Genomic DNA, 20,679 nt, shown 5'->3' with positions numbered 1-20,679 from the left:
GGGACAAAAAGAAGCTAAATATTTCCAAAACACTTGAATATGGGGACAAATTCTTGCATATCTGCCTAGTAATTATATAGATTTAGACATTTTACCTGAAGTTGGAGAATTTCCTTTTTTATATAAGCAGAGTCTTTCCTATCACATCTTAGTTTCTCCAATTCAACTTGCAAGCTGTACATCAAATCTTGAGTCTAAAGTTTCAAAATTATGAGAAGTTAATTCCAAGTACTTTGAAAATCAGGAATGACATTTTATGATCCTTCCTTCCTCCCTGCCTTCCTTCCGTCCTCCCTCCCTTCCTCCCTCCCAATTCCAGAATACCACTGACTAATGTACACTGAAAGTTAGATTTAGTAAATTGAAATTCTTATGTTTAACTATTTATTGTATGGTATGTATATAAAAACAAGAAAAAGATCGCTCCACTAATGAGAGATGATGGCAAGTATGTAACAGAGTGAGAAAGTGGAACTGCTTAATTTATTCTTTTGTCTTTACACAAAAGGAAAAAATATTTCAGCCTATCAAAAGCAGTACCATAAAAGACAGAATAGAAATACAAGTCAAAATAAGCAAATGGTAAGAAAACACCTATCAACTCTAGATGAATTCAAATACCAGGACCAGATGGATTATATCCCAGGGCTCTGAGGGAGCTGGCAAATGTGATCTCAGAATCACTGAATCATATTTTTCAAAGTTCCTGGAGCACTGAGGCACTACCGGGGGAATATAAAAGATCCAGGAAACTATAGACCAACCAGCATTAGATCAATACTGGGGAAGATCCTGGAAAAGATAATCAAGCAACATCTGTGAACATCTAGAAACAAGCAAAGCTATTGCTAGAAGCTAGCATGGGTTTGTCAAAAACAGAAAATGCCAAACAAACCCAATTGCCTTCTTTTACAAAGTAACCCAATGGATAAGGGAAATGCTGTGCAAATTGTTTACTTCAACTTCAGTAAGACATTTGACAAGTAGATCACAGCCTACTTCTTGGTAAGATAGAAAAATGTGGGACAGATAACATCAACAGAGCAGATGGATTCACAACTGGCTGACTAACTGCACCCAGCGGGTAGTCCTTAATAGAGCTATATCTAAATGGAGGGAAATATGCAGTGGGGTAGCTCAAGGTTCTGTCTAAAGCCCAGTATTCTTCAACATCTTCATAAATGATTTAGATGAGGAGCTAGAAGGGGAACTCATCAAATTTGCAGATGACACCAAGCTGGGGGAATAGTCAACACTTTAGAAGATACACTTAAGACAAGGATCTTGACAGACTTGAACACTGGGCCCTAAGAGTGGTGAAAAGTAAGGTAGTCAGACTTCCGGTTCCGGTTTGCAGCGCTGGCGGTCGTGTGGAGAGTCTTCTCTCTTCGCCGGCCGGTTTCCCTCCGCCGGTAGATCCTGGACAGGGTCGAAAGTCGCCATGGAGGGGCGACCACCGCTGAGGAAGACTCTCGTCGACTGCGGAGGGTGCGGCAGCACCTTCCGCGGTCCGAGGCAGCTCCTTTGGGCCGACGGGGAAAAGATCAGCCATTAACATGGCTGATCACTCAGCTGCACCAGGCGAAAGTCAGAATAACATCTAAGCATTAAAGAATCACCGCGGAAGATCCGGGTGAGACCTTTCCTTTCCTCTCTTTACCCTAACTATCTCCCTGTGAAAAGCCCTTGGAATTATTATTTCCCTACTTTGACAGAGCAGTGTTCGCTCGGGAAAACAAGCTTTGGATAATAGAAACTATAAATTAATTTGTACTGACTATTTCTATTTTTGGATACTCTGGGGTCCCAAAAAAATCCCTACTATTGAAAGTTACTATTTTATGTACCTATTAAACTGGACAATATTGGTTTTTTTTTGTTTTTTTTACTATTTTTACTCTTTTAATTGGATAAAACCTTAGGTAACTGGAAAAAGATTTTGTCTACTGGGGACATCTTGTGGCGAAAGTTGACATTACAATTGTACTTTCCTTTTGATTTTGAGGCTGGGTTTGACCTTCAAATTATCAAAAAAAGGGAAAAGATAAAGAATTTGAAACAGCTGTGTGGAGGTGGATATGGGCTGATTGTTATTAAACATAGCCTCCACTAAAAGACGAGGATTATTTCACCATGGAAATGGAGGAACCTTACCCACAGCTTGACTACAATCTCATATTGGAAAAAATCTTGGAAGTTACTGAGCAAATGCACTCTATGATGAAAACTAAAGATGATTTTCCAGAACTACAAACTGAGGAACAGATCAACATCAAAGAGGCCTGTGCCCAACATTATGTACAACACAATGAGACGGAGGAATCTTATTCACAACTTAACTATGAAAAAGCCCTTGCCCCAAAATTTCAAACTGATTTCCAGACTCCAACTGACTATTCTATAAGTCAAAAAATAACAGAAGAGGAATCTATCACCATCAAAGAGGATTTTACACAATCCTATGTACAGTCTACTGAATATCAGAACTATGATAACTTGGACAATCAACTAGCAACTACAACACTGGATAAAATTGATTACGCTATTCAGATGATAGTGGAAGAAGGAGAACAGAAATACGACCAGATTGAACTGATGATAAACATGTTTAACAAAACATTGACATTTGTTGATATAGAGGCTCTGTTATGGAAGCCTGCCTGGCACAAAAAGAAAGCCAGAGTTAGATTTAAAAATGGGATTTAAATCTTTACTTGATGGGTAAAAAAGGTTTTTTTAGAGATATGGACTGAATTAATACTAACTGAGATGAAAAGTAAAGGTTTTTGGACTGATTTAATGTTTAGGATTTAGATTTATAATTGAGATGAAATTATTGGTTAGATTATAGTTTGGAATTGTGAAATGAAAAAGGTTTTAAATGAGGAGCTATTAAGACAAGAAATAGAATATATGTGTGAAATAGTGTAAGAAGGTATTTTTGGGGGCGATAATATGTTTATTCTAGGTATGATAACCATTTTGTAATGGAATGAAAACAAGGAAATGGATTGTGACAATGGAAGATATGGTATTAGTGAATGAAGACTTATTAGAATAAGAATCAGAATATATTTTGGAAATGTAGAAGGTAACTGTTGGAATAAGTTGTTTATTTTAGATATTATAATTATTATGTTATGAAATGAGGGAAATTAGGGATACCCAAAGTGTAAAGAATATGTTTAATTAAGGCTAAATTGGAATATGGTAATTGGAATTTAGTAAAGCTTAAAAACAGGACTTGGACTTGTATAGGTAAAATGTTATTGATAAAATTTTATGGATTGATTGAATTTTATTCAGAAATGTATTAATTTGAATATGTTATATTAATGGAGGGAAATAGAGAGGGAATCTTTAAGGAGTTAATCTGACTTGTATATGTATGATTTTGACTTTGGATAATTGATTATCCCATCTCCACGTTGTTTCCTAAGCACTCTATTGTAAAAAATGAAAAAATTAATAAAACTTGTTATAAAAAAAGTAAGGTGGTCAGGTCCCAAACGGTTCCCTATTTTACTTACCTTTCTTCTGTCCTTCCGTTTTTGGGACCTGCCATTCTGTTGCGGGAGGGGGAAGCCCAGTGTTACTTGCATGTTTATATTTATTCTGTTTCCTTTCCTAATTGCCATGGGGAGGGTTATGGTAGCTCTCCGAAGATGATTGCGATGAGCCGGATGTCAGCAAAGCCAGGAAGTCACGTGCCAAAAGCAACAGCTGATCACCTTGAGACACTAGCTGATTGGACACAATTCAAATCCCCATGCAGCTTTGGTGGGAGGGGTTTTACAGCTGGATGACTATGCATTGTTAACAAACATTTACTTCAGACCTCGCCTTGATCCCCCACTGTTACTGATCCCCAAATAAAAGAATCCTGTTTGAAGCAGTGATTGCTCAAGAGTTCGAATTCTTGGGAGGACAGCTGAAGTGGGTCATTACAGAAGGCGAGGTCTACACGATGCTCAACCCAGAGACGCAACTGCGCTACCGGGGGAGCCGCAACTATTGCACATGTGGAGGAGCTCCCATCAGAGCAATGGTCCGGAGACCTCCAATGATCGAAGGGTGAAGAAGGCCTCTCCAGGGAGTTGGAAGAGGCTGGGCCGTCTGATGTAGGGGATCGAGCCAGGTGGTCCCTTGAAGTCGGTAAATCCGAAGGTTGGGAGGAGAAAGACTCCAATGTTATCCTGAACTGAGGGGGGAGGAGAAAGAAGAAGGGGTCCAGCCCTACCCCCCCCCCAGGACAGAAGGGGAAGGAGGAATCAAAATAGGAAATTATGGAGGCAGTAATGGAATACGTAAGGAGAGCCTTAGATGAATTCAAATTACAACTGGAGGAGGGCCGGAAATCTGAGGCAGAATCAGGGGGAGAAGAGTCAGAGGTTGAGGAATTGGCGACCAGAGAGGGAGGGACCACGGCAGCCCAGACAACAGCCCAATACTTGGGGTGTCAAATTCAGGCAGCTAGAGAGCGACCGCTTCAGCCAGCAGAAGCAAAAAATGCTCCCAATTGGGGCAAAAGTTGATGGGGACCCAAAGCGGCTGGGTTTCTTCCTTGCACGGGTGTTCACATATATGCAGATTTGCAGGGGAATGCTACCTACTGATGTGGAGGAAGTCCAGGTGGTCACGTTAGCCTTGGAAGGGGTAGCCGCTGACTGGATGGTCACCCTCTATAACTGTAACACACCTGAATTGCGGAATTTTAATCAGTTTATGACTCCACTCCGCAGATGTTTGAGGACCGACTAGCTGATAAAAAAAGCCCTAGAGTTTATAAAAGCAGTAAAGCAGGGCAGACGACCAGTAGCAGAGTATACAGAGGAGTTTAGAGAGTTAACTAGCCGCCTTCGTTGGCCAGAGGTAAGCTGCTTCCAGGATGGACTTAATGAGGACCTCTACAATGCCTGTGGAGCCCCAGGACGGTTATATGACTGGTGCCTGCTGGTGGAAGAGGTAGAAATTGATCAACGTAAGCACTTACACTGCCTGGTGAAGTTAAATTTCACCTCACACTCAAAAAAACGAAGGGAACCCACACGAGCACTGCCTATCTCACCCCGCGGCACTGCCTGTTTTAAATGTGGGAAAGAAGGGCATTGGGCCACAGAATGTCGGGCAAAGATACGTATAAGGAGGGGAGATTGTCAATCGGCTGGTAGACCCTCGTGAACCCCGCCACACCCTAAAGAGACTGTCATGAGGGCCGCCGAAGCCATCGACGTCTCTTGGCATCACAACCGAGAAGGTTGAGCTACTGCCCTGCGTTTCGAGGATCCCGGAGCTATGGAAGACGAGGAAGAGGACCCATTGGTGAGTGGGCCAATTGATCCAATAATGGTGCCCGTAAATCTGTCTATCCCCTGTACCGGAAGGACCGTGAAACTAGCTGCCTTACTAGACTCAGGCTGCACTCAGTGCATGATTGGCCCAGAACTAGTTAGGAAAATGGGAGTGCACCTTAGGAGACTAAAGACTCCGATCACATTTCACCAATTGGATGGTTCTGTCGCAGGGGGGATGCCTGCCAGCTTTGCCACTAGTCCCTTACACATCGACCTAGGAAACCACACAGAAACTCTAGCTTTTATTGTGGTCCCTGGAATGGAATGGCCACTAGTCTTGGAGTTAACATGGTTAAAAAATTGGAACCCCATGATGGATTGGAGGGAAGGGTAACTCAGATTCCAGAAAAAAGAGACCCTAAACCTCTGTAACAATCTTGACAAAGGGGGTGAAACGAAACCAGAGGCTACCGCGGTCCTTACTGATCCAGAGAGGCAAAGCCTTCCAATGGAGTACAGAGATTTGGCTGAGGCATTTAATGAGCAGAGGGCAGACAAACTTCCCCCTCATCGACCCACAGACTGCACGAATGAAATCATCCCAGGGGCGAAGTTACCAAAGCCAAAAATGTACTCTATAACCCCTAGGGAACTGGACAAATTAAAAATTTTATAGATAAGAATTTGGAGTGAGGGTTCATTGAGCCTACCAAACCTCGAGTGGCAGCCCACTCGACTTTCTGAGGAAAACAAAGATGGCTCTCTTCGTCTCTGCGTAGACTATAGAAGCCTCAATACAGTCTGCGTGGAAAATGTATATCCGTTACCGTGGATGAAGGGCATGCTAGCACACCTGTCGAAGGGCAGAATTTTCTCAAAGCTTGATTTAAGGGAAGCATACTACCGCATAAGAATTAGAGAAGGAGATGAGTGGAAGACCACATTTAATTGCCCCCTGGGATGCTTCCAATTTAGGATTCTCCCGTTCAGATTACAAGGCACACCTGCAGTTTTTATGCAGCTAACTAACGAGATCTTACGTAAACACCTCTATAAGAGAGTCTTAGTTTATCTAGATGATATCCTCATATATACAGAATCCCAAGACAAACACACTAAGCTAGTCAGGGCTATATTCGAGAAACTGCTCCGCTAAACTATGCTAAATTATCAAAATGTGAATTTCACAAAAGTCACATTGACTATTTGGGGTATCGCATATCGCACCAGGGAATAGAGATGGACCCAGAAAAGGTAAGAGCTGTATTAGACTGGGCTCCTCCTAAAACTCAAAAACAAATTCAAAGTTGTCTGGGGTTTGCGAACTTCTACAGGCAGTTTATTCCCTCATTCACACAAATCGCTCTTCCTATTACAAATTTATTAAAAACTAAAGGGGGGGTAAACCAAAGCCTAGCAAACCTATCAATTGGATGGGGGAGTGCCAAGCAGCATTTGAAAAACTAAAAAACCTTTTCTCTATGGAACCAGTGTCGAAGCACCCGGACCCAGAGCAACCTTTTATAATACAAGCAAATGCTAGTGACATAGTTGTGAGTGCTGTATTACTACAGACGAACAAAGGGGGAGAGTTACAACCGTGCGCTTACACCTCCAGAAAACTTTCAGAGACAGAGCAAAGGTGGGCATCCTGGGAGAAGGAAGCCTACGCAGTATGGTGGGCGTTGCTAATTTGGAGACATTTTCTTGATGGGAATAAAATACTGTTCCAAGTATGGACGGATCATTAAGAACCTAGAAGCAATGAAAACTCCTAGGAAACTTTCACCCAAGCAGGCAAAGTGGTCTCAATATTTTCACCGTTTTAATTTTACTATCCACTACCTACCTGGAGGGAAGGGTTTTTTAGCTGACACTCTTTCTAGGTTACCTCAAAATAACAGCAAGAAAGGTGAGATCACTAAACCCTTCTTATACCCTTACCAATTAGCGGCTCCTGTTACCACCAGGGCCCAATCAAAATTGAAAGTTCCGGTGAACGAAACTTTCACATAAATTCAAGTCAGCACTAGAAACTGATCAGTGGCATCGCAACCATAAAAATGTATGTAATATGAAGGATGGACTAGCATGGGTGGGGGAGAAAATCTATGTCCTGGCTGAAATGAGAATTAAGGTGATGCAGGCTGGACACAATTCAAAAATCCCCAGCCACTTTGGGTTCGTGAAAACATTACACTTGATTAAGAAACAATTTGGTGGCCAGCACTCAAAACAGATATTGAGAGTTACGTAGCCAGCTGCCCCAGGTGTGCAGCAGCGAAACGGCACCAAGGGAAGAGCCCAGGACTACTTCAACCGATAGCAAGCCCTTCAGCACCATGGAAAGAGATTTCCATGGACTTCATTGTGGAGCTACCCGAAAGTGCTGGTAACACGGTTATTTGAGTATAATGATACAGATCTAGTTGATACATATTTTTCAATCAAATGATGGAGAACTAAGTTCTGATCTATGATGCTTCTCCCCTTTCTAAACCTGGCTTGCTCTTCAGCAATCAAGTTCTCAAGATTCAGCCATTCCTTTAATTTATCTTTGAGATGTTTGGCATAGAGTTTGCTGATTATATTTAATAGACTTATTTGGTCTGTAATTGGCAGGGTCATCCCTTTTTATAAATTGGGACCACAATTGCCAAGCTCCAATTCTCTGGGACATGGCTATTGGAGTCAATACAGATGAAAAGCGCCACCAGGACTGGTATCCACCACTCCATATTGTTCTTTAGTAGTTCAGCAAAAATGAAGTCAGCTTCTGGAGGCTTCCTAGTCCTGAGTTGGCCAATGAGGGATTTAATTTCAGACTCTGAAACTGGAGGCCACTCAGATAAATCCATCATTGTATACTTTATTATCTTGTTGGAGAGGTCTTCATACATTCTCCGAAAGTGGACTTCCTAGGTTGTAGAAGGTATATGGGAGTCTAATGTGGTATAGATTCTTTCTGAGTGGCAAGCTATTAGATACCAGAATAAAGAATACTGTAGTTCTTTTGTTTTGCTGCCTCAATAAGCTGTTCCCAGGAAGACCTTGTGTCTTGTCTCTTCTTGAGTTCAATCAATTGCTTAAATTGTTTTTTGATTGTGAGTAGATGTTTAAGAGTTGTTTTATTGCCATTTCCAGTCTCACTTTTGTACACTTTATATGCCAAACTAAGAGCTTTCTTGGCTTCTACACAATCCTTATCAAACCATGGTTTGGAGGCAATGCAGGGCCTCTTAACTGAGAAGTTTCGGTCATGTGCTAGTAGTGGTTGTAGCTTATGAACTATGTTTTTATATAGCTCTAGTAAATCTTGAGTAGGGTTGGCTGATATAAAGGCTGAGCGGATTTTTTGAAAGTTGTCCTCTGATAGGGCTCTCCTCACCTTCTGGTCAAGTTGTTGGGTCCATTTGAGTAAAATATGATACCTAAGAATTCAATATGTCATTGACCTCTTGTAATTAAATTAAGTTTTGCTCAGTGCAGCAAAGTTGCCAAAAGTTATCAAGGCGAAGATACATTAGATAGATGCCTTCTTTTGCCAGCAAGTATTTTATATCTGTTGCTATAAAAACCTTTGTAAGGACATAAGCAGAAGTAAAATACAGTAATCTTCATGGTAACAAAATTGGACATTAATTTAAATGATATATCTTTTAATGGCTTCTCATGCAAATGGTTGAAAAAGGAAGAATTTCTGTGGCACCACAATGATAAAGCATGCATGCACACCACACATATTATACCTTTGCAAGGGCTTCTTCAGATACAGCCAGTTTCTCTTGCCACACCTGCTGTTCCTCTACCAACCGCTTCTGCAAGTCCTTGAGCATTCTTTCCTATGATTTTGAAGAAGAAATGAAGATGAAGAAACAAGACATTTACTAAGATAGGTTCATTCTATCATTGTTTGGGGACACATGTTAAGTAGGCTTGCTTACCAACTTTAGCAGAAATATTTTAACCAATTTGGGAACGTAGATACAATAAAAAATATATTTACTCCACTAATACAGAACATATAGTAGTAGATCATGTGTGTCCAGAAGAAAACAAGTTATTGGTAGATTTTTTACCCCGTCTTTTTTATATATAACTCAAGGCAGCAAATATACCTAATTCTCCTGCCTCTTAATTTCCTTGGAACAACAATCTTGTGAGGTAGATTGGGCTGAAAGACTGGCCCAAAGTCAGGGAGGCCTAAAACTCAACAGTCTTCTGATTTCTAGCCCACCATCTTGAATAATGCACCAAACTGGTACTCTGTGTGAATAGAACAGAACAGAATAGAATAGAACAGTGGACTACCGGTTTGCCATGGATGCTGGAAGGCGAGCTCCATCTTGCACATACGATTTTGCACTGCTGGGGGACCCTGGAAAGGGTCAAAAGTCGCCCTGTAAGGACGACAAGCAAGGAGGGGACACCCGCTTGATCGCAGGAGGGTGGTAGCCCTTCCGCTTGATCCAGGGCAGTCCTCCAAACCGGCGGACGAAAGACTAGCCATAGACTTCAGACAGCCGAAGTCAAACTTACCACCAGGCACTTATAAAGTAGCACGGATGAGACTGGGTGAGATCTGAACCTCTCTTCAATCCTATTTTTTCCACCTGTATAAGCTGCCCAAAGTATTTTCCCTCCTGTGGAGAGAGGGAAGGGAAATTCCATTCCACCCTCTAAAAACAGTGGCGATTGACTATCCAGGGGAGTTTAAAACGCTGAAAGAATAACCTGATTCTAACTGGATTTCTATCTTTCTAAAATTTGAGGACTAAAAGATTTCTTATTCTTATTGAAGATTTGGGTTTTTACTTACAAAAAACAAGTAAAATTGGAAAAAGAATTAAAATTTTGGACTTAAACGGTATGGGCGACATCTTGTGGCTAAACCTGATATTACAACTTGTTATTGTCTAAAAGAGACTTGGCTTGAAGTCCAGACTATAGATAAGACTTTTGCAACCTTGGCAGATATCAGCTGTGAGAAGCCCAGCTATGTTCTATACCCAGTGATAGAATTATTTTCATTCTCTGATTGTAAAGCTTTCAATTTAATACATCACTAAGAGAACATGGATGAAGATCAGGAACAGATTGTCTTTATGTTGAAAGCAATTTATGAAACTATTCTTACAGCTACTGATGAAATAAGAAGCTACAGAAAAGAACAAGGTGTTAGCCTAGATATACGAACCCAAACTTGGATTACAACTAAAGAATCAACTACACAGAATATAATAGAAGAAGTGGAACAATCAAATACTATGATAGAAGATTCAACTGATCAACAAACACAGTTAATGGAAAACCCAGAAAAGGGACTGACAACATTGAAAATGGAAAAGACTTTCTATATAAACCAGAAGAAACCTGAGGATCAAGAAGAACAACAGATTAAAGGGAAGATAAACTTTTCAGGACAATTACGTCGAGATGGAAAAATAGAGGGACGATTTGTTAGTTCTTCCAAAAAAATGGCAACTGGATGGCCTTTTTTATCTCAAACAATATATATAAAAAAAGAGGGAGATCTATTTGATGATTTAAAAGCATGGATATGGAAGGCGAGTTGGCAAAGAAAGAAAGCTAGAATAAGGCTGAAGAAAATTGGGGTTTTGACTTATTAGTGAGGATTAAAATAGAATATACTCAAATAGACAAGATGTGTACTTTGAATACTAGATTTTGTCATGAACTGAGATAAAGAAAACTTTGGTCATTTAAAACTTGGAATATAAATATTAAAAGTTAAATTTGAATATTGATTTGTTTATAAAGGTTGAATGTAAAAGTAATTAAGATATATATAAGTTAAAAATCTATTGATAAATGTAATAAACATGTTTTTATTTAGCTTATATAATAAGAACTGTACTAGCTTAAATATGAGATAGTAGACATTAAGAGAAAAAGAGACAAAGTATTTGATGTTGAAAAAAGATAAATTTTGGTTACTAAATTTAAGACATTTGGAAATTAATAGAAAATAAGAATGTTATACTATATTATTAATTAGATGATGTAAGATGGTGAGAAATAGAATATATTCAAATAGATAAGACGTATATCCTGAATATTAGACTTTGTGATGAATTATGATAAAGGGAACTTTGGCTACTTAAAACTTGGAAATTATAAATATTAAATGTTAAATTTAAACATTAATGGGAAACTAAAAATTGGGAAAAAGTAATTAGGACATTGATTGTCTATAAAGACTGAATGTTAAAATAATTTGGATATGTATAAGCTAAAAATTATTGATAAATGTAAGAATGTTATTTTTATTTATTTATTTAATTGATATAACAAGAATTGTATTAGTTTAAATATGAGACAGTAAATACTAAGGGGAAAAGAGAGGAAATATTTAATGTGGTAGTTTGAGATTGATACTAAAAGATACTTGTATGTCATTGAATTATTGATTAACTCAGCCGCCACGTTGCTTTTTAAATACTTAAATGTAAAATTAGAAAATCAATAAAACATTAAAAAATAGAATAGAACAGAACAGAACAGAATTTGGAAGGGACCTTGAAGGTCTTCTAGTCCAGTCCCTTGCTTGAGCAGGAGAACCTATACCAGGGGTCTGCAACCTTAAACACTCAAAGAATCACTTCTCCCAGAGAAAACACTGGGAGCCGCAAAACGTGTGCGCACACGCGCGCGTGAGGGGAGGAGCTTGATTTAAGAGTTTAATTAAAAAGAAATAGAGGCTGCTGTGCATGAGTTCTCTTTCTCTCTCTTTCCTCTTTCTCTTTCTCTTTCCTCTCCCTCTCTTTCTCTCTTTCTCTTTCCTCTCTCTCTCTCTTTCTCTCTCTCTTTCCTCTCCCCCCTCTTTTTCTTTCTCTTTCTCTCTCCCTCTCTCCCTCTCTCTCCTCTCCGTCTCTTTCCCCCTCTTTTTCTTTCCCCCTCTCTCTTTCTCTCTTTCTCTCTCTCCCTCTTTCTCTCTTTCTCTCCCTCTTTTTCTCTCTCCCTCTCTTTTTCTCTCTCCCTCTTTTTCTCCCTCTTTCTTTCCTCTCCCCCTCTTTCTTTCTCTTTCTCTCTTTCCTCTCCCCCTCTCTCTTTCTTTCTCTCTCTCTCTTTCCCTCCCTCTCTCTCTTTCTCTCTCCTCCCCTCTCCCTCTCTCCGATCTTCTGCTCACCTGGCAAGCTGGCTTCAAGCTGTTCTCCAATAAGCTGACACGCATTGTTATTGGGCTGGCTCTGTCCTGCCCTTCCTGCTTCCTGCAGAGACGCAGCCAAGGCAGGAGCCCCGCCCAATAAGCTTTTCAGCTCGTCGGAAAATAGGGAGAGAGAGAGAGAGAAAGAAAGAGAGAAGGGAAGCACAAGTGCCTCTCTCTGTCTCTGTCTCTGTCTCTCTCTCTGCAAATGGCAGAGGAGGATGGGAGCTGCAGGAGAAGGCTCAAAGAGCCACATGCGGCTCTGGAGCTGCAAGTTGCCGACCTGTGACCTACGCCATCTCAGACAAGTTATTTTCCAGTCTCTTCTTAAAAACCTCCAGTGATGGAGCGCCCACAATTTCTGAAGGCAAGCTGTTCCACTGGTTAATTGTCCTAACTGTCAGGAAGTTTCTCCTTAATTCCAGGTTGCTTCTCTCTTTGGTCAAATGTTAGGGAACTTCATCAGTGCTAATGGGAAATTAGAAACAATTTATTTGTTCAGATAGGCAAATGCAGTTTTGCTTACCGTCTCTGTGAGAATATTCCTATACTGATCACATTTTGCTTGTAGTGTGCGCAGTGCCTCATTTGTTTCTTTTAATGAAATTGTCAGGTCCTTTAAAAAGTGTGATAATACATCATTAAAAAAGTAACACAAACAAATTTAGAAAAACAATCATTTTAAGATTTATGCATAACAATTTTTTCCTTCTGGTTGCAAAAATGACATATAAGTAGAGATGAAAGGAATGGAGTTGGGAAAGTTGCTGTTCATACTGATTTATAGCTATTCCCTCATATGAAGTATGAATATCAAGGAAAATACTGTTATTTCATCCTCCCATTTAATATTTACAGTGCCTTTTGTTAATAAGTCAGTGGACTTTGCCTTCTAAAAGCAGTTTTCTTTTAAGTTTCATTGTTCTATGTAGAAAAATTCCTGGTGTTCTCAGTGATAATATTTGTTGTTGAAATATTATTTCTATTTCACTTGTATCTTCAGCATTGATGAACTAAAAAATGGGTAGAAATATTGCAGATACTGATAGAAGAGAATAGTTGTAGCTCAGGTTGAACTGTGGATCTTGGTGTTCTCTGAGCTTGGTTGTTTTCTTGCAGAGGTTTCATTACCAAATTGGCAACATCATCAGTGCTTAGTAGTGAGTGATGTAATTTCTGCTCAATCAAAAAGAAACAGAAAGCCCAAAACACTGCCTTACCAGCAATTAATACCTAGATGAGCAGAGATCAACACCAAGATTAACATTAGCCCAACAATCAAGAAGCAAATAATAATCAAGGAACTGCAAAACAGCTAACAATAAACAACAGCCCAATCAAGAAATCACCAAGACCACCCCCACCAACTTTTATATGCTGAAAGTGTATGTTATGATCAAGATTGTTTAGGCAGATGCAGGCTTCAATAAAGTCCTTTATTGCTCTGCTATCCCATGACAAATGGCCCTACAATGGCTGGTAAAGTTCTACCCCAAACTTTCCCAAAGGCAGCTACCCATAGTCAGTGCAACACAGTCCCACAAACTAAATCCAATATTCACCAGAGCTGATTTACAAGGGAGGGGGAAATCTGTAGCCCAAAAACAAGGTACCTCCCCACAGGTATGGCCCTTGCTATTTCTCTCCGAAGGCTCTTAAGCTTGGCCGGACACTTGGCAGTCATATGCCCTGGGCCCTTGCATACAAAAAAAGTTTTTTGTGGACTTCCAGTTTTGCGCAGTTATCGCAACAGTCGAGGGATTGTGGAGCTCCACACCCTACGGCTGATTTATCTCTGTTTGGGGACCCTCAATGGGCCAAAAGCCACCCGGAGATGTGGCAAAGAAGGAGAGAAGCCACGCCGAGCCTAGGGAGATGGTGGTCAATCCGGACATCCGGGGAAAGCTCTCCAGAAACCAACAGAAGAAAGGCTAGCATCATTCATGAGTCTAGCCCAAGCTACATGCAGCTGAAGCCAAAAAGCACTAAATTAAGCGATCGTAAACAGCGTGATTGAACTGGGTAAGAATATTGATTCTCTCTCTTCTATCTGATTTTCTGAAAAAAAAAGAAAAATCCCCAGAAGTAAAAATCTTCCAAAAGTGAGAGGGGGTGTCTTTGCTCCACCCTCTTCTAAACAGAAGTGGCAAATTAAATTTATGGTGAATAAAAATACACAGAAATAAAATTAATATAAGATTTAACCTTGGAAAAGGTGAAATTGATGGAATTTATTAAGAGTTTCCTGGCAAAAGATTATTGACAGAGATAAATGGCTTATTTGTTTTGAAAAGTGAAAGATGGACTGGTGCTGACATTTAGTGGTGGATGAAAATACTGCGTTAAATATACAGCCCAGGAAAAAAACTTGTTATTGTGACCTTCAAAGCTTTAACCAAACAAAGAACAGCTGTAATAAAAGAAAAGAAAACAATGTGGACTATCTCTATAAAAATTAGAAAAAAAATTTGACCTTTCTGGACTATAAATATTTTTTAAACTGTAACTTTAAAGCAATTGGCAGAGAAAGGATGTTTGGTCATTATGGAGCATCAGAGTCTGCAGAAAGAATATATCAAGAAAAAATAAATACTTTCCAGGAGGAAATGTATGTTATGTTACAACAAATACAAATGACATTAATTTCAAATCACGAGGAAATTAAAAATAAATTTGAAAATTTAAATGAATGCATTCTCAATTTAACGTCATAACAAATAAAGGATCAGAAAACAGAGAGAGAGAGAGAGATCATGTAAAGCAGAAAACTGAATATAACTTTAAGATGGAATTTAATAATGGAAGGATTCAGATGGATAAAAACTTCCAACAAATACTGGACATGGAAAAGACAACCTGCACATCAAGAATTTGAGAGTAAAAAGGTGATGGGAAAAACTAAGAGAGAAAGAAAGAAAGAAAATCTCTGAGGAATATCTTCACAAAAATACTTTAATTGACTTTGCTTTTGTACTGATAACAACATCTACGAAGCCATGAGAAGATCTTGGGATTCAACGGAACATACTGACTAGGAAAGATCTTTGGAAAAAAAAAAAAAGGGCTAAAGCCAGAATTAAGAAATTAGAAGATGGGATTTGTTTGATGGAATATTTAAAGATTAAACACTTGTTTGAATACGGTTAAAGAAATAAAATTTTGAATACAAGTGAATCTTAGCTTAGAAGGGGTAGGCTCCTTAAGCAACACAGTATTTTTTTCCCTATGATATGAGAAATATAAAAACGTGTGGGAAGATTTATATGAGGGAAATGTATTAAATATTTAAATATAATGGATTTTGAAGATTTGAATATGTTTAAAAAAATTGAAACATTGATTTCAATGGTATTTTAGTTTAAGAGGGATATGCTTTTTTTTAGATAGTATATTATTTTTGTCCTTTCTTTCTATTTCAAGATATGAAAAATGTAAGTGTTGGGATGGTTCATATGAGGAAAAAGGTTTTAATATATAAGTGTAATTAACTCTAAGAAAAATTTAACAAGTAAAAATGCTTTCTTTTGAATATTGTGGGGAAAATAAATTTAAATGAGAACTCTAATAACAGGATCTATGACAAGGTGATCTAGATGATTAATTAGAAAATAAGCTTTATAATGAAGTGGAGGATATTCGTAGACATGAAATTGTTGTTTTTCAAAAACATTACCAAGAAATGTTCTAATTTAAGGTTGATAAAAGAGAATATTATTGGAAGAAGAGAAAATCAAGGAAAATTACTATGTGGAATATAGAACTATAAAAATTAAATGTTATTATTTGTAAATACAAACCTAGACAACACACTGTTTACCAAATATTAATGGTGATATGAAAAAAAAACCTAATAATTTGTTTTAAGTCCTTTTTGGTGACACTGGTCTTTCTCAGCTTGAGAGTAGAACAGAACAGAGCTGGAAGGGACCTTAGAGGTCTTCTAGTCCAGCCCCCTGCTCAAGCAGGAGAACCTATACCATCTCAGACAAGTGACTGTCTAGCCCAGGGGTCTTCAAACTTGGCCCTTTTATGATTTGTGGACTTCAACTGCCAGAATTCCTCAGCCAGTGTGAAGTCCACAAGTCATAAAAGGGCCAAGTTTGAAGACCTCTGGTCTAGCCTCTTTTTAAAAATCTCCAGTGATGGAGCGCCCACGATTTCTGGAGGCAAACTATTCACTGGTTAATTGTCCTCACTGTCAGGAAGTTTCTCCTTAATTCCAGGTTGCTTCTCTCTTTGATCAGTTTCCAGCCATTGTTTCTTGTCCTGCAATCTGGTGCTTTGTGACAGCCCCTCAAATACTGGAAACTTTTATCATGTCTCCCCTATTTCTTCTTTTCTTTAGACTAGCCAAACCCAAGTCCTGCAGCCGTTCTTTGTATGTTTTAGTCTCCAGGCCTTTGATCATCTTAATTGCTCTTCTCTGAATTTTTTCCAAACTCTCAACATCTTTTTTTGATATGGTGACCAAAATTGGCTGCAGTATTCCAGGTGTAGTCTTACTAGGGTTTTATAAAGCGGTACTAATACCTCGCATGATTCTATGCCTCTGTTTATACAAACCAGGATTGTATTAGCTTTTTTGGCTGCTGCTGCACACTGCTGGCTCATGGTCAAGTGATCGTCCACTAGGACTCCAAGGTCCCTCTCACAGTTACTGTTTTTAAGAGAGAGGTGTGGACAGGTGGCCCTAAGCTGCATGGGTTCCTCAGAAGTATCAGGATCTTCTGGTTTCTTAGATGGCACCAGTGAGTCAGCAGTCCATTGTCTCACCCTGTGCTGCTGCTGATGACTGTCTATGCAGAAGTACAGACACATCAGGTCCTGGAGCATTAGGGGGCATTCTGTATGGGCCAATCTGTCTAGCAGCACCGTAGAGAAGCCTTCCTGGTACTGGTCCATCAAAGAGGCCTAGGACCATAAGGCGCCTACCCTTACCACGCCTCCTTCTCCTCGAGCCTCCCGCCTCTGCCCATTTGCCTCCAGCGTTCCTCCTCAGCTGGCCTGCCTCTGCCCATTCTCCCTGGCCAATGGGCCCCGCACCCTCCGCCTCGCGCTCTTTGGCCTGGCCCATTCGCCAAGGCCCCCTTTGTCCTGGGCTTTTGGCCCCACAGGACAGTTAGCTGCCAGCCAATCGGGTGGCAGGGAGAAGCCATAGTGCTGCAGGAGCAGTGTGCGATTGCCAATAGGAGATTGCAGGGGCTTGGGGGGGCTTCTGCCATTGAAGTGGGGGCATGTTGGGGTGCTAATTGGTTATCCCCCAAAGATTCCCTAACTTTAAAACAGCTCTTGGGTGGTGGTAGTAACCCAGCAAGAGGAGCTCAGGAGAAAGAGGTGCCGGCAATGCACCAAGAATGAGGGGCTCAGAGGCAGCTACAAGCATGGGGGGGCACAGAAAGGAAATCAAACCTGATTGACAGGGAGCATAGTAACCCTGCCCCTACTCAGAGGGCAGATCCCCATCATTCCTGGCCTGGCAGGGGTCTTCTTGCCCCACCGTGGCAGACAAAGGGGGGCTCCAGTGAAGAGGAGGAGGAAGAGGGTTTAAGCAAGCTTAGCAACTGGAGTGGGGATCCCCCTCCAAAACAAAGGTGCTTCATGGGTGACCTCCCAGCATGGCAGAAGTGACCAAAACCTGCTGCAACCACCCAGCAGATGGGGGGGATAAAAACCAAATAGCCCCCCGCTGCCAATCCTTAGCAGAAATGCTCACGACAGCGGGCATCTTGCTCAGCTGGTGGCTTGGGAATGAGGGCAGCTTCACCCCCACCCCCAAATGCTGCTCTCTCACGAAAGCAGGATGAAAACTCTGAAAAACGACAAGGAAAAAAGGTTAAAACAGAAGAGTGTCTCACAATGATTTTCTTCCCACTTCCTTCTAGCAGTTTAAATATGTAAAGGCCACAAAAGAAAAAACTTGGCTTTCTTTCATTTTAATTCAGAATGGAGGATTTGGGGGGGGGGGGGTTGTTTGTTTCAAAGGAAGGGAAAGAGAGGGGCTGAGGGGTGTGGCAGGGGAACGGCGATGGTGCGTGGCTTCTGACTATGTGGGGGGGGTTTGGGGCCGCAGTCTCATTAAAAGAGCAAAACGAGGCAAAAAGTAAAATTTCCCCATTCCACCTCCCAAAAAGCTGGATGTAGATCTAATCATTTTTTGCTTTGTTTTGATTTTCCCCCTTCCTCTGCCCTGCCCCCCCCCACCACCACCTTTCTCAGATGCTAATCACACTTCTCTGGCAAAGAGAAGTTGAGAAAATTTGCACTTAAAAAATGAAAAGAATTATTATTGAATGATCCCGGGACACTGCGACTGTCATAACTATGAGTTGGTTGCCAAGCATCTGAATTTTAATCATGTGACCCTGGGAACGCTGTGACCATCATAAATATGAGTCTATTGCAAGCACGGATCTCACCCCTTGCAGCCTCGCTCCCTCAACAGAGGGTTGGAAGAGATCTGTGACACATTCTGCGACTGGGGGGGGGGGGGAAGAAGAGTCTCCAAACTTTTTTGCCAGTGTTTTTCAATCTTCGGAGGGGAGGGGGGAGAGTGGGAAGGAAGGAAGGAAGGAAGGAAGGAAGGAAGGAAGGAAGGAAGGAAGGAAGGAAGGAAGGAAGGAAGGAAGGAAGGCTGATTATCTGGGTATGGTGTCTGGCAGCAGCGATCTCTGGAGTGCTGGGTGCAACCTTGGCAGCAGCTCCATCTTCGCCACAGAGTGCTTGCAAGGGATACAATTGCAGGGGACACTTCCAGCAGTTGGGTCCATTATGGTAGAAGCATTCGGGACTTCCCTTTCCAGAGAACCACTGCCTGGGATTCTGGCAAGATGCAGTGGTTGACTTTCATGATGGAAAATACTTGTCTTATAAACACAGGATTCCCCCCCCCCAAACTGGAGAAGCAATGGGACTCCAGACTACCCCTCCCATTGAACCACTTCCTGGGATATTCACACTCCCTTAAGCACACACCATCCCACCTATAACCACATACCATCAAAGAAATAATAGGTGACAAAAAGAAACAAGACCACTTAAAAAAGAAATCAGCTTTTATTAGTCTGTTTGATAATTGTGTGCAATGGCCCACAGGTAATCAATAGGGTTTTGGTTGCCATATTCACTGACAATCCAGGCAATCCGTTGGTCTGCATTGTGCTATTTCTTCAGTTTCTTTGGCGGACCATGTTTGTGAAATGCATCCCTGCCTATTTGGACTTTGCGTAGGCCATCTATAAACTTCCAAATGGTTGGATAACACATGTCCAATTGTGTTCGGAGCCTTCAATGAGCTGCTTCTGAGTGATTGTTTGTATGGTCCTCTGCTGTCTGTGCTCACTGGAAAAGATTCCATATGGCTGTTGGGAACAAAGGTGGCTATCTTCCTTGCCCCCTCCTGGCTGGATGACCTACATAGGTATCCTCAAACCAGTGCAGGAGGTGGAGCAGCTGGGCTGGGAGATAATTTTCCAGAGCCGCTATGTATTCATCCAAGTCTGGGACAATCACGAAAGCCAAGGCCACAACCATTTTTGCCCTCACAGCAAACAGCATCTGTATTGTATTCATGTGAGATTCCATCTTGCAGATGTCTGGTGGGCTTCTCATGAAGGCCGCAAATGAACGACACGACACAAGGACTTCTCATGATGAGAGCCTAGAGCATGTCTGGGATGAGTCGCCCAGAGCTGACTCCAAAGCCCCCTTTTATTGTATTTGGGGTAAAATGGGTGGTTACAGAAGGTAAGAAGGGGGCAGGTACATATTAACATATAGGTACGTGACAGTAAGCACACTTTACAAGCCTTGTAAATGGGAGGAGTGGGGGGAGTTTGCAAGAGGGGGTGAATGTTCTTTGTTCCTTCTTCCTCCTTCTTCATCCTTCTTCCATCCACGTGGTACAGCTGCATGGCAGCCTGCATGTGGACTGTAAGGATATTATTCCCACATCTCCTCTGTTTTGTTTTTTCAACAGGTGCGTCTGCAAGGCTTAAAAGTGATTGTTTTTCAGATATTAGTATGTCCTTCCCTTGAGAGAATAAAAAACCTTTGCATGTCTGTAGTAGGGAAGGAAGGCATTGAATGCAACAACACAACATTTGCATTTCATACATGCTGGTACTATGCAGACTAAAGTTTGCCAAGTCATCTTTATCTTCTGATTCATTGGTCAGTTCGATAAATGGGTTGGCTTTAAAGGTAGTAAGTTTTCCTTCA

General features: G+C 40.9%; 1 protein-coding gene across 5 annotated transcripts in view; it reads right to left on the bottom strand.

Moving 5' to 3' along the window:
- RRBP1 (ribosome binding protein 1) overlaps window positions 1-20,679 on the bottom strand; it is a 114,073-nt gene that overhangs the window by 2,270 nt on the left and 91,124 nt on the right. For all 5 annotated transcript variants that reach the window (XM_015828919.1, XM_015828904.1, XM_015828912.1 and 2 more), the window contains exons 12-14: window positions 12,989-13,078; window positions 9,044-9,136; window positions 96-194 (exon numbers count right to left, since the gene is read on the bottom strand). In XM_015828919.1, coding sequence (XP_015684405.1) covers window positions 96-194; window positions 9,044-9,136; window positions 12,989-13,078 — 282 coding nt within the window. The remainder of the gene's footprint in view (window positions 1-95; window positions 195-9,043; window positions 9,137-12,988; window positions 13,079-20,679) is intronic.

This window comes from Protobothrops mucrosquamatus, unplaced genomic scaffold (assembly GCF_001527695.2).
Source record: "Protobothrops mucrosquamatus isolate PMUCROS unplaced genomic scaffold, P.Mucros_1.0 scaffold_226, whole genome shotgun sequence".
NCBI lineage: Eukaryota > Metazoa > Chordata > Lepidosauria > Squamata > Viperidae > Protobothrops > Protobothrops mucrosquamatus.
Note: the sequence above shows the minus strand (reverse complement) of the source record. Positions and strands in the feature narration are given on the sequence as shown.